The 14,242-nt window shown below is 44.0% G+C and overlaps 1 protein-coding gene across 1 annotated transcript in view; it reads right to left on the bottom strand.

Annotated features, from left to right (window-relative positions):
• The window catches only part of MAPK1 (mitogen-activated protein kinase 1), a 106,785-nt gene extending 92,915 nt beyond the window's left edge, over positions 1 to 13,870 (bottom strand). The window contains exon 1 of the mRNA XM_024239685.3: positions 13,510 to 13,870. Within this exon, the coding sequence (XP_024095453.1) occupies positions 13,510 to 13,637 (128 nt within the window). The 5' untranslated portion in view covers positions 13,638 to 13,870. The remainder of the gene's footprint in view (positions 1 to 13,509) is intronic.
• Between the last annotated feature and the right edge of the window lie 372 nt (positions 13,871 to 14,242).

Below are 14,242 nucleotides of genomic sequence, written 5' to 3'. Positions count from 1 at the left end.
ACCAGGAGGTGGAGGTAGCAGTGAGCTGAGATGGCACCAGTGCACTCCAGCCTGAGAGACAGAGCAAAACTCCATCTCAACAAACAAATAAACAAAAAGAAACAAAAAACTAAAATAGGAAGTGATGGATACTGCCTTAAGTAAACAAAATACACCTCAGTCCAAAGCCAGCATCTAACTTCACGTGAAAACATTAGAGACTTCCCTGCTAACATCACACACCACATAAGGCTAAAATATTTTCCAATTTACATTTTTAGAGGTAAGCATTAAATTCTATGATGCCAGACAAACATTTACCAGATCTTTTTTTTTTTTTTGTGATAGAGTTTCACTCTTATTGCTCAGGCTGGAGTGCAATGGCGCGCAATCTCGTCTCACCACAAGCTCCGCCTCCCAGGTTCAAGCAATTCTCCTGCTTCAGCCTCTCAAGTAGCTGGGATTACAGGCATGTGCCACCACACCCAGCTAATTTTGTATTTTTAGTAGAGACGGGGTTTCTCCATGTTGGTCAGGCTGGTCTCGAACTCCTGACCTCAGGTGATCCGCCTGCCTTGGACTCCCAAAAGTGCTGGGATTACAGGTGTGAGCCACTGCGTCCGGCCAAAATTTACCAGTTCTTGAATGCTGAATCCTGCCCTGCTGGGATAACTGGAAACACTCCTAATGTTACTATAAACTCTCACACTGCCTTGTTGGCAATAATCAAATAGCTCTTTCTAGCAGTTGTGTTCAAGTAGACAGAGAATCACAAATGTCTTTTCTTTCTAGCTCCCTTTGAACGAAAGAGAGAAAGAATTTACAACACGTCTAAAGACTGTGACTTTTATCATCCCCTTGAATGATAAGTGATCAGGGCTGTCCCAAAAGAATGCCTGAAAACATTACAAAATGTTATCATAAGCAGAATGGCTCACTAAGGGGATGAACATTCTGGCAAGTCTTAATCTAGCATTACTACCAACTGTTTTTTCACTGGTCTAAAACATAACATCTAATATTTTTATATGCCTATATAGCCCTGCAGTAATAATTAACTTGTGAAAGGTCCACACTGATTTTTTTCTTTATAAAGTATTTGCTTCAACCATGGAACAGAAACAAAGTTGATTTACTGGGAAAAATGTAATTTGAGGATAGGTTCAACACTGCTAAATTGAAAAGGGAAAGAAAATTTCAAACAAACCCCAAAAAGAAACATTTTCACATCTGTAGTGAAAAAGCTAAATAGCAGTACACTGAACTTGGTTACTGACAAAATAAATCCTTGTGGCCAAGGTTAGGCAAAGATATTACTCTCTACTTTGCTAGCCTGCCTTGTGTTCAGTGAATTCAAACATTAATTGGGGCAATGTATTGTTGTTGCTTTATTTTCTTTAGCTGTGCAGTAAAGTCTTTCTTTCATAGAAAGATTGTACGAAGTTCTTTCTTTTTCAGAATTGCTTTCAAATCAGTTCTATTTAAGTATTTCTCTATCTCTCAAACTTGACATTTTTCATTACATCTTTTTTTTTCCAATGCCAAAATAGCAGCATTAACATTCATTCCAGTCACTAGGTAAAAACTTTCTTCAGTCAAACACACATGAATAATCTAATTCGTGAGGTAAACGACTACTGTCATACAGTATTACGAAGTTCCAACCTTACTTGCAGAGCAAAAAATAAAAAATAAAAAGTCATTTTCCTCAAGGGTTTAACTGTGGGCTTTTAATGTTGAAGTAAATCAATTTACTAGTTTTTAACCTCAAGTTTTTTCCTATTTCATTATATCTCAATAATGATTATCCAGAGATTTCTGAGGTAAGTTACATTAAAGACAGCTCTAGTAACTGGGAAACAATCCACACATGAATCTTCTTAATATACTGTATATATGCTAATTTCATGTAATGTTCCTGAGGGCGGTGACAACATTAGAGCTGTACGAGACCCTAGAGACCATCCCAATCCCTTAACTCCACAGATGAGAAAAACAAAAACTTGCAGAAGCAGAGTGACGAGCACATGCCCATGTGACATGTCATCAGAAGCAGGGACCAAGACTCAGGTCTCTTGCCTTCCAGGCCAGTCCTCTTTCGGTAGGCTAAAAGCTGCCTTTCACAGCTTCCCACAAATTTCAACACATCCTCACTCAAGTACGTTTCTGAAAGGGACTCACCAACAACTCTTTAGGGAAAAGGAACTATATCTCAAACCATAGAAAAAGTTCTACATCTAGCTTATCAAACTTTTAGTCTCAGAAGCATGTGAGAGTAAGTTTGCCAGTATTTCTCTCATTATCCCCCAATACTTTAGTGACTATTTCCTACAAACAAAACAAGACCATTCTCCCATACAAACAAAATGCTACCATCAAAATCATCAACGCTCATCTGTCAGATTATGACCAAAGGCCTCTAAGTCAGAATCCCGCCCAGGCAAAATGATAGGGCAGCCAACTGTGGAGCCTCAGTTGGCCTTGGATAGCTGGTCCCCCTTCATTCACATCACATATCTGAGGACCAGCTATGGAAAGCCTCTCATGCTGGAAAACCTGGCACAGTAGAAAGGCGGCCACACTTTCGCCCGACACACAATGCACATTCACGGGGGACCTGTGCTAAACCATTCACAGACAACCTGTTTCTGGGTCAGGGTTTTGTATACAGCAGAGCAGTCAGCTATCGACACAAGGGTTTGTAACAAAAAACAAAAAACAAAAAACAACAAAAAAAGGAAGGACAAATCAAAATAAAAAAGAAAATACCAAAAAAAAGAAGAGTTAAAAAAAAAAAGAAGATAAAAATAAAATCATTAACACAGATACACGACTACAATCTAATCTTCAGACCTCATTCTAGTTTTGCCAATCATGCCGATTCAGAATCATGAACCACACGGAGTTGCCATGTTTCTGTACACTTCTTTAGTGTGGAACAATTCCTCAGTGTTTTCTTGGTTCCATGATCTTGACTTAATTTTGAGGTTTACAGACCAGTTATTTTGCAGAATATTCCTAAACTTGGGTTACCCTGATGTTGCCTCCTGAAGATTTGGATTATGCACGGAACACCTGACTGTCCCTATTCTAACTACATAAAGATGTTCCTTGACTTACTATGGACTTACATCCCAATAAACCCATCATAAATGGAAAACCTCATAAAGTGAAATGCTTTTTTTTTTTTTTTTGGAAAGTTTCTTGCTCTGTTGCCAGGCGGGAATGCGGTGACACGACGACAGCTCACTGTAGCCTTGACCACTCAGGTTCAAGTGATCCTCAGCCTCAGGCTCCCAAGTAGCTGGGACTATAGGCACATACCACCACACCTGGCTAATTTTTTTTTTTTTTTAAATTTTTAGTACCTTTAGTACAGACAAGGCCTCACTATGTTGCCTAGATTGGTCTCAAACTCCTAAGCTCAAGGAATCCTCACACCTCGGTCTCCCAAAGTCCTGGGATTATACGCATGAGTCCTGCGCCCAGCCTAGCTGAAAATACATTTAATACACCTAACCTACCAAACATCACAGCTTAGCTTAGCCTACCTTAAACATGTTCAGAACACTTACATTAGCCTACAGTTGGGCAAAATCATCTAACGCAAAGCCCATTTTATAATAAAAGTGTTGAATAACTCATATGATATATGAAATACTATACTGAAAATGAAAAACAGAACAGTTGCGTGGGTACTCGGAAGTAAGGTTTCTACTGAATGTGTATCACACTTCCATACCATTGTAAAGTCATCTGACCACCAAGCCGAATATTTGTACTTCTGCACATGCTGCTTTACATAGAGACTGAGGCAAAGGGGGATTCACATCTTGTCAACCCTGTTTACTTCAAAGGAATAACAGAGCATTAACTAGGTACCAAGTGCTCAGGACTTCAACTATACTGTTTTATTTAATACTCATGACAATCCTTTGACCCCTTACTTGTGACTGGCAAGTTATCCAACTTTTGTTTCATTTTCCTCGTCTGTAAAAACTGGAGAGTGATACACACTCCCTGGAGAATGGCAGGGAAAACAGTACCAAGAACTTTAACCTAACAAGTCAGAAATCAATGAGAGACCCCTTTTGACAATTCCCACCTTGCCCTTCAGACCTTCCGAGATATGCGGTTTTATTTAATAAATGACCCCACCTTGGGCCTCAGCTGACTAGACCAGAGGCAGACACTCTCCCAGGCTGGAAACGACAGGTGGAGTTAGCTGTTCTGTGCAGAATGATCTCCCTAACAGTGTTTTTTACACATTCTGTTTCACTTGGAATTGGATTCAGAGTGTTGTCAGCCTCTGGTCATCAAAAAACCTGAAGACACACACCTTCAGGGAGCTAGGGTCAGCTCTCCTCTGCTGAGTGCATGGGGAAGTGACAAAAGAGAAAAGAGGGGAAAAAAACCCCAGCTGCTGAGAGATGTAGGGCACAAGAAGCTTTTGTAACTGTAAAGAGGGAGGGAGCTACGTTGGTCTATTTTCCTAAAGCTTTAACTGCACTTTCTATCCTTGCAGTAATATGACAAAGGCCCCCAGATCTTAATCATAAACTTTTCATTTTCTATAATGCAGTCTCTACAAGGTAGTGCCTAAAACATTTCAGCACTCTACCCTACCTTTTACCCAGCTAGCTCTAAGTCTTCCTTCAGGTCCCAGCTTAAACACCACTTCCTCCCGGAAACCCTTTATGACTACTCAGAATATCTTATATCATCCAGTGGCACTCCACACCTCACCACACTCAGTAAATGTTATTACTGCCCTGTTGGACTGTAAACACCAAAGAGTAAGAACAACTTTTGTTCACTACTTTGTTCCTACTGCCTAGCACATAATCTGGTACGTGTTTAATAATATTAAATGAATGAAAATCAAGAAACTGGTAGAGGTAACTAGAAGGAATGGGAAGAAATCAACACTGCTTCCTGATAAAAATTAAGTTGCTTAATGACAGAGCCTTTGGAGATAAAGAAAAAACAAAAACAAAAAACAAAGTTATTTTAACTCTAATCCTTTCTAGCCTCTTCTTCAGGTCTGTCTGCAATGGCATAATCATTTTATACTTTAGGGCTAATCCATTCAGGAATCCAGGCTGTAGGAAGAACGTTTCTAGGTAACTCGGTATAACAGAGAAAAGCCTATAGTAGTTAAAAGAAAAAAGGTCACAGGATTTGGGGTCTACATAAATCTCAATTTACATCTCAGTTCTGCAATATACTTACTGGCTGTGAACCCTGAACGAGTTACCTGACACCCAGTTCTCTTATGTGTAAAGTGCAAAATATAATACCTCAAAGACAAGGATGACGGTCAGGTGTGGTGGCTCACACCTGTAATCCCAGCATTTTGGGAGGCCAAGGCAAATGGATCACGAGGTCAGGAGTTCAAGACCAGCCTGGGCAACACGGTGAAAGCCCATCTCTACTAAAAACTACAAAAAAAAAAAAAAAAAAATAGCCGGGCACAGTGGCAGGCGCCTGTAATCCCAGCTACTCAGGAGGCTGAGGCAGGAGAACTGCTTGAACCTGGGGGCAGAGGTTGCAGTGAGCCAAGATTGCGCCACTGTACTCCAGCCTGGGTGACAGAGTGAGACTCTGTCTCAAAAAAAAAAAAAAAAAAGAATGAGAATGAAGCTTAAACCAGCAAGGCAGGCTTGCAACTAACATTAGTCAGTTGATCATGGCATATCCCATGCAGACACCTGCTATCCAGCTCCTACTGGCCATAGGTTCAAACCCCAGGGCCTGCCTTGAGTCTGAGAATCTGGGAGGGACCTTGGAGAGCATCTATCCTGTGAGTTGCCCAACATCATTTTCAAAGCAATCAAATCCTTTTTCCAAATGGAATCTTACCCTGCTAACCCTAATAGTTACTACCTATGTGAACTGAAGATGATAATGACTAAAAGGAAATTAAGAAAAAGAAAAAAGACTAAGGGCAGAGGAAAAAGGGAAAGGGGAGGGGAAGGAGGTAGATAAGAGAAGAGCAAAGAACAGAAAAAACAGGGATTGGGGAGAGAATGCTGTATGTGAAGTTTCCCTATTTGGGGTGAGGCCTGAAGCCCCTAAGAGAGGAGGAGATTTGAAAACCACAGACAGAGCCCAATCCTTCCATTTTATAGCAGGGGAAATAGAAACACATAAATTTTGTTCAGCTGCCTATAGCTTTCTCCTCCTGTGGTTCTGCTCAGTTTCCAAAAAGTCTGGGTAACGTCTGAATCCTCCTGGAATCTCTCTTCTTCCTTCTGGTACGGTGTGGGCCATTTCAAAGCTCAGGTAGGTGGCCTTTCCTAGAGGGAGCAGAGGCAGCGCAGCTACTGGATGAGCTCCTAGGCACCTTTCAGTGTGGGAGCCTCAAGAAGTGAAAGAAAAAAAGCAAATCTAAAGGGGAGCAAAACAGCATCTCAGGATTAGGTAAGAGGGTGGGTGGAGTAGGCTGGAGGCAAGGAGCTCTGGATGTTTGTTGGGGAATCAGGTGTTTTTCAATTAATAGGTATATAAATTGTGAGCAAGGTGAGGAATAAATTACATACAGTTTTTGAGAAAAGTCAACTTGAATTTATACAAATCAAATTATGGGAATGGTGTAATGGTTATAGCTAACTACCAGGAATACATCATTAGGGATGCTATTAATATAAAAATTAATTTTGTTTTGAGTTATCCTTTTACTCTAAACTCTGCTCAGAAACACTAGATTCTTCTGTTACTCATGTAAGCTGCTCTCCTTGCATCTTTGAGCTCCAAAAGTGTACAAGAGACTTCTTGATTAAAAGTTAAGTAAACAATGAGCAAGCAAAATTAAGAATCTCAGTCAAGATCTCTGTCTCCAGGTCTAGAGTTTTTATATATGATATGTTATTGCCGTTCCTGCCTTTCAAACAGGTGGTACAAACACCCAGCAGAGATTCATGAAGAGAGCGCATTAACAGGAAGCAATAGGGCAAAGTTCATAGAGATGATCTTTAGAGAAAAGCGGGACTTAAATAGAGCCTGCTGTTTCTTGGGGCGGGCTGGGGTGCTGTACTATGGGCATCTTGGTAGGATGATTCTCCAGTGGAGGGAGTGTACCGTGCAATCCAGACCATTTAGCATATCTGCCCTTGACATGCCTACTGACGGCCAATAACACCCCCTAATCAACGTGACAACACAACAAAAAGCTGCCCCCCATACATTTCCAAATGCCTCTGTAGCAGGGAGATAAAATCACCCCCACTGAGTACCACGAGATAAAGTAGGCACAATGCGGCCAGGTGCAATGGCTCACACCTGTAATCCCAGCACTTTGGGAGGCCGAGGCGGGTGGATCACCTGAGGTCAGAAGTTTGAGACCAGCCTGGCCGACATGGCGAAATCCTGTCTCTACTAAAAATACAAAAATTAGCCAGGCATGCAGCACACACCTGTAATCCCAGCCACTCAGGTGGCTGAGGCAGAATTGCTTGAACCCAGGAGGCGAGGTTGCAGTGAGCCTCCAAGCAAAATTCCGTCTCAAAAAAAAAAGAAAGAAAGAAAGTAGGCACAATGGGCAGAAAGCGTAAGAGACAAAGTGGGGGTGGAACTGGCAGACAGAAAGAGGGCCATTCTTTAATGACTCTGTCACCTACAAGATCAAATCCAAAGTCCTTACCAATAATGCCCTTCAGGATTTGGTCCTGCCTACCCCCAGCTGTCTCAACTCCCACCTTCTGACTAAGGCACCCTATACTCCAGCCATCCCGAGTAATTTGTGGTTTTCCTGTCCTGATGCACTGTGTTCATGCTCTGTGCCAAATTACATGCACACTTTGCTTTGCCTAGAAGGCACTTCTCAAGGCAAACTCCTACTCACACATCAACACCTAGCTCAGAACTCTGGGAAGCCATAGAAAGACAGCTCCAAGTCACTCAGCTCTTCTCTTTCTCTCAGCACTTCACAAACTCCTGGATAACACTGGTATCTTCTCTGTATTATTCCCCAATTCCATCCCATTATTTGGATGAAGAGTTCAATAAACATTTTCTGAGTAAATAACTCTACATGAAAGGTTTTAAAGGCTAAAAAGTGATACAAGCAAAAGCAGACAACAGATATTTCTTGTTACTGAAATAATCTATTTTCTCAACTCTGATCTTTGGTGGAGCACTATTTAGGAACCAGACAAACTGGGGTTGCTTCATCAGTTCCTAACTGTGTGTCATTGGGCAAGTTAACTAACCTCTGTGTGCCTCAAGTTTCTTCACTTGTGAGGTAAAAAACAAACAGAAGTTACCACTTTGCTGTACAGTTATATGGCTTAGCATTAATGTACGTAAAATACAAAACAAGAGTGCTGAAAAAGTGGTAGTTCTACTAGTCTGCTATAATCACAATAACCTTAACAAGACAGGACATTGTACCATCAGGAATGTGATCACGATGAAATTTTAGTTGAAACCATACCCCTCTTTTTTCTTTTATTCATTCAGCTTTCCCAAGTTGAACATCCCCGCTTTAAAAAAAAAAAAAGGCCAGGCACAGTGGCTCACACTGTAATCCCAGCACTTTGGGAGGCTGAGGCGGGGGGATCACCTGAGGTCAGGGGTTTGAGACCAGCCTGGCCAACATGGCAATACCCTGTCTCTACTAAAAATAAATAAATAAATAAATAAATAAATAAAATAAAAATACAAAAATTAGCCGGGTATGGTGGCACACACCTGTAATCCCAGCTACTCGGGAGGCTGAGGCAAGAGAATCACTTGAACTCAGGAGGCGGAGGTTGCAGTGAGCCGAGATTGTGCAACTGCACTCCAGCCTGGGGGACAGAACGAGACTCTGTTTCAAAAAAAAAAAAGAGCTGAAAGTCAACAAATATAATGGCTTGTCAGCTGCATTCTGTTTCCCTTCTATAGTACTCGATACCAATCCCTTACGGAGTACCATCTCCCTTGGCTCCTTTGATAATGTGCACTCCCAGTTCTTTAGTCTCTCTGGCCACATTTCCTCTGTCCTCTTCCATAACTTGACCTTTATTGACACAGTAAAGGCAGGCATTCCTTTGGCTTAGTTCTCAGTTCTCAGATGTCTTATCCACTCTTAAGGCTTCAATTAATATCTCTATGAAGATGACCCCATGAGCTCTCTTGTTGCATTCAGAAACAGCATTTCAAACTCAATTTATCCAAAATAGACACTTGCTATCTTAGTCTAAGATGACCAAGCATACTAAGAGTGTTTCAATCTCTCCTCCTCTCCTTCCTCCCCATCTACACTGTTCTCTTAAACATCTGACCAGTCATCAGTTTCCTCTTCTTTGCCAGAGTTACCTGGTTGGTCCTCTGTTCTACTTCAGTGGTTCTTAATGTTTCCGGGATAATGGACTCCTTTGAAAATCTATCAAATGCTATGTATTTTTTAACCAAAAAGATAAATATAGAAAACATGATTGCAATTTCTTTTTTTTTTCTTTTTTTGAGACCCAGTCTTGCTCTGTCACCCAGGCTGGAGTACAGTGGCGCGATCTTGGCTCACTGCAAGCTTCGCCTCCCGGGTTCACGCCATTCTACTGCCTCAGCCTCCCCAGCAGCTGGGACTACAGGCGCACACCGCCACACCCGGCTACTTTTTTTTTTTTTTTTGTATTTTTAGTAGAGATAGGGTTTCACCATGTTAGCCAGGATGGTCTCGATCTCCTAACCTCGTGATCCGCCCGCCTCGGCCTCCCAAAGTGCTGGGATTACAGGCGTGAGCCACTGCACCTGGCCATGATTGCAATTTCACCTAATCAATGACCCAAATAAGAATCTGTGCTCATCCACTCAAGATTTTAACTACCATTTACACAAATTTTCATCTCCAGCTCCTGCTCCCCTCTTACAAATTTTAAGATGGCTTCTGGATATAGCCTGAATGGCCTACAGGCATTACAAACAAGTTCAAACCAGAACTATTTCCCCCTGACAAATCTGCTCTGCCTAACAGTATTCCTTTAATTCAATAATGGCACCACCATCTCCCAGGCTCCCAACCTAGAAGCCTCAGAATGAACAACCGCCCATGGCCAATCAACCAGCAAGCCTTGTTCTACCTCAGAAATCCCTCCAAATCCAAATCCCACCTCTCTTGGTCTCTTACCCTTTAAGGTCTCATAATCCTTTGATTCCACCCAGACTTGCCATGATTAAAAGTCTTTTTACCACTCTTCCCACAAGGGTCCCTGTTACTATTTCTGTCAATACAAAACTCCTCACCTCCATCTGCTACCTTCCACTGCCACTGTATTACTGCACCTCTAGGTGGTTAGGCTTTCCTAATTTATTCCTCCACTCCAGTTCTTCTTCCTTCATTCCCACTAGTGTTGATTTGTCTTCCCAAAAAATTTCAAAATTGACCATGTATGACTGCCTCTTTCAAAAAAAGGCCAGGCACGGTGACTCAAGACTGTAATCACAGCACTTTGGGAGGTTGAGGTCAGGGGGACCACCTGAGGTCAGGAGTTTGAGACCATCTTGGCCAACATGGCAAAATCCCGTCTCTATAAAAATACAAAAAAAATTAGCTGAGCATGGTGGCACGCGCCTGTAGTCCCAGCTACTCAGGAGGCTGAGGCAGGAGAATCGCTTGAACCTAGGAGGCAGAGGTTGCAGTGAGCCGAGATCATGCCACTGCACTACAGCCTAGGCAACAAGAGTGAGACTCCATCTCAAAAAAATATATATATAAATAAATAAATAAAAAGATGCTTCCTCCACTGAACAAATATACAGTCACTTAGTTTTGCCTTTGGAGTCCTCTACAGTTTGCCACCTAAGTACATTTCCAAGATTAGATTCCACAGCTCAAGCTGTCACTTGCTCCTATTATCTGCATATCAAAATCACACCCACTCTTAAAGGCCCAACTCAAACCCCACTCTTCATCTTTACATCCTCTACATAATCATTAGGAAAGGACTCTAAACAAAATAGTCACAATTCCTAATGAACTGATAAGGAAACAGAGGGGGGTAAATCTAAAAAATGGCTAGCAATCCATAAATCCTTCTGGAAGCATTTTTTAAAGATCACCATTCAAGTATTAGTGAATATTTCAACAAGCCCTCCATAAACCCAGCACCGTTAGCCAATATTTATTAAATGCTAATAATGTGCAATGGAGAAGGCTAATAGCAGGATATGTCATCAACCTGATAAAAGGCTATAATCTGGATCTTGGATTCAAATTCCAATTATATTTGTATTTCACTTAGGAAAGGAAAATCACAAAAAGAGGACTTAGCATTTCAAATGGAGAGTCAGAAGGTCAAACAAGCCTACAGCAGTGACAGAAGTAGTTCCCACATCTAAACAACTTCAGACTAGTAAAAACCTTATCAGACAGGAGAAATCTTATCAGATGGGGGTAGCTTTTCAATTGACATGTCCTAAACATAAAACACTTTTTTCAGTCCACATTTTAGATAAGCTAATCTTGTTAAAAGGGCCAAGGATGTGACGGGAAATTCTGAGCCTCTCATAATGAGACATGTTCACTGGCACACTTCCCAGTGAGTGCAACAGCAATGAGATGTGTGGTGGAGAAATGATGCTACTGGCAATACTTTCTCTCCATTACTTTTTAGGGCCTTATTTCTTTTAGGCTCGACCTAATTTAAATTCTGTCTTGGCTCCTAAGCCTGTGAGTTCATACTAATTTTCACAGTTGTATTCAGCATTTTGCTCCTAAAGAAAGTGAAAACATTAAAGATTCAATTAAAGTCCCTTTAAAAAGAATTTTAACTAATCTTTCTATCTAGCTACAATACTTGGTAAAACATGCCTTCTATGGCATTTCTAAAATTATGATGATTGCAATTTGAATGCATTTCCAAAACAGACTTATATTTACTTTATAACAGTAAGACACAGAAAACTCTGCAAGTATTAATTACACTAAGGAACGCAGAGTGTTTTCCTAAAAACAGCTGAAAAGAGCTGTGTGTCTAGTAGAATCTCAGTCTACAATCTTAATAGCTCTAGTTCTATGACCTCAAGAATTGGCTTCACCTCGAAATACTTTCTCACCTGAAAAAAGGAATAACACCATCTTTTCCTCCCTCAATGTGGCTGTTCAAATAAAATGAAATAATATATGTAGCACAGTACCTGCCACGAAGGGCTCAATAAATTATTAGTTTACTTTCTTCAGTCAACACAAAAGACACATTCACAGATTCAGATTTAAGGAAATCTATCTCCACAAGTCTTCACCAGCACAAAATGCTACCACTAGTTTGCTCTAATAAAAACAATACTGTCAGCCGGGCGCGGTGGCTCACGCCTGTAATCCCAGCACTTTGGGAGGCCGAGATGGGCGAATCACGAGGTCAATAGATCGAGACCATCCTGGCCAACATGGTGAAACCCTGTCTCTACTAAAAAATACAAAAATGAGCCGGGCGTGGTGGCGCGCGCCTGTAGTCCCAGCTACTGGGGAGGCTGAGGAAGGAGAATCGCTTGAACCCAGGAGGCGGAGGTTGAAGTGAACCAAGGTCGCGCCACTGCACTTCAGCCTGGAGACAGAGCGAGACACCGTCAAGAAAAAAACAAAACAAAACAAAACAAAACAAAACAAAACAAAAAAAAACCATCACTATCATTTCACTTTTCAAAGGGACCTGATTCAAGATGAGGGAGCCTACATGTGATTCCGCAAGAACTCCATTAAGGCTGCATACATAATGACCACTAAATCATTAACAGGAGTCCATAGCAATTGGGCTAAAACATCTGGGAGCATTTATGCTGGTAAAAGAGCTCACTTGGGGGCCAAAAAAAAAAAGTCAAATTAGGCCCAACTCTAAACGGATCTTTAATAAATCAAGAGAGTAATGTTAGTTTATCCTTCCTGAAACGCCAGCAGTACGATATTAAAATCCACTTAAAAGTAAAAACTTCAAGACGGAAATATTCCACCAACACTGGCGTCAGTAATCCATTTTAGAAAGCCTGCGCGGAGACCACCATTAGCACCGCTGAGGACATTTAATGAAAGCCGTTAGCTGCAAACAGAGGCAAGGAGAGAAAAACGATTATTTCGGTGTTCTGCACACACGCGGAGGCGAACCGCTTTCAGGACCTCAGCAGCTACTGCCGCCAACACCGACAAGCATCTGATGGAATTCCCGGTTTTACAATCGAAAGTCCAAAAGAAGGCCATGATACTAGCAAATTGAGGGGTGGGGACGCTTCCGTTGCCTTCCCGATGGTCCAGACTTTAAAGGCCGCGCTGCGCCCGGGGCCAAGGGTCCACTAGTCCCGGCCTACGCCCCCCGCACTACTCCCTGCGCTTCTTCCCGAGCGATCGCCGGCCCGGGAAGCGCGAGAGCAACACCACCTAAACCTCAACCTGCCCGGGGCCGCGCCCGAGTCCTGGCGCGCGGACCGCGGTGAAGTCCGGGTTCGAGGTCGCCGCGGCGCCTGAGGCCGAGGCGCGGGCGAGGCCGAGGCTGCGTCCGCTGCGGCCCCGGGCGGTGGGGGCGGGGGCGGGGGCGGGCGTGGCCGGTCGCGGACACTCACCACACCATGCCGTAGGCGCCTTCGCCGATGTACGAGAGGTTGGTGTAGCGCGGCCCCACGTCGAACACCTGCCCGCGGACCATCTCCGGGCCCGCGCCCGCCGCCGCCGCCGCCGCCGCCGCCGCCATGTTGGCTGCCGGGCCGCCGCCGCCTCCGCCGCGCTGAGCTCGACGCTCGGCGGCCGCCGCTCAGCTCTTGTCGCCCCTCCCGCAGGGACTGCGCCGCCGCCGGTGCAGCCGCCCGACGCTGACCGGGAGGAGGAAGGAAGACGCCGAGCGGGAGAGCTGAAGAGCCAACAGCCACTCGGACCGATTGCCTGCCTGCCTGCCAGACTGACGGGCGGGCCGGCGGGCTGGCGGGCGGGCGGAGGGAGGGGCGCGCGCCGAGGAGGGTGCCGGGGCGGGGGCAAGCAGCGTGCATGCGGATTGGTTCCTCGCGGCTGGGGGCGGGGCCGCGCGGGCCGGAGGAAGCGGCGGGTTTCGGGAGGGGCACTGCGGCGGCTTTTACTGAGGGGGCGCCACCAGGCGCGGTCACGTGCATTCGCGGGGGCGTCGGCGCGGGTCGCGTCTCTTGAGACACCCAGGGAGACAGACGTGGGGGAGAACCCATGGGCTGAAGTGAGAGATGGCTGGGGCCCGGGCGAGCGCCCGAGCAGGGTCCGGACAGAGCCAGCGAGGGACCCCGGGCTGTGCTTGAGGCCCGACAACGCGCCATAGCCCGGCAGCGCCACAGC

This window comes from Pongo abelii, chromosome 23, assembly GCF_028885655.2.
Source record: "Pongo abelii isolate AG06213 chromosome 23, NHGRI_mPonAbe1-v2.0_pri, whole genome shotgun sequence".
Taxonomy (NCBI): domain Eukaryota; kingdom Metazoa; phylum Chordata; class Mammalia; order Primates; family Hominidae; genus Pongo; species Pongo abelii.
Note: the sequence above shows the minus strand (reverse complement) of the source record. Positions and strands in the feature narration are given on the sequence as shown.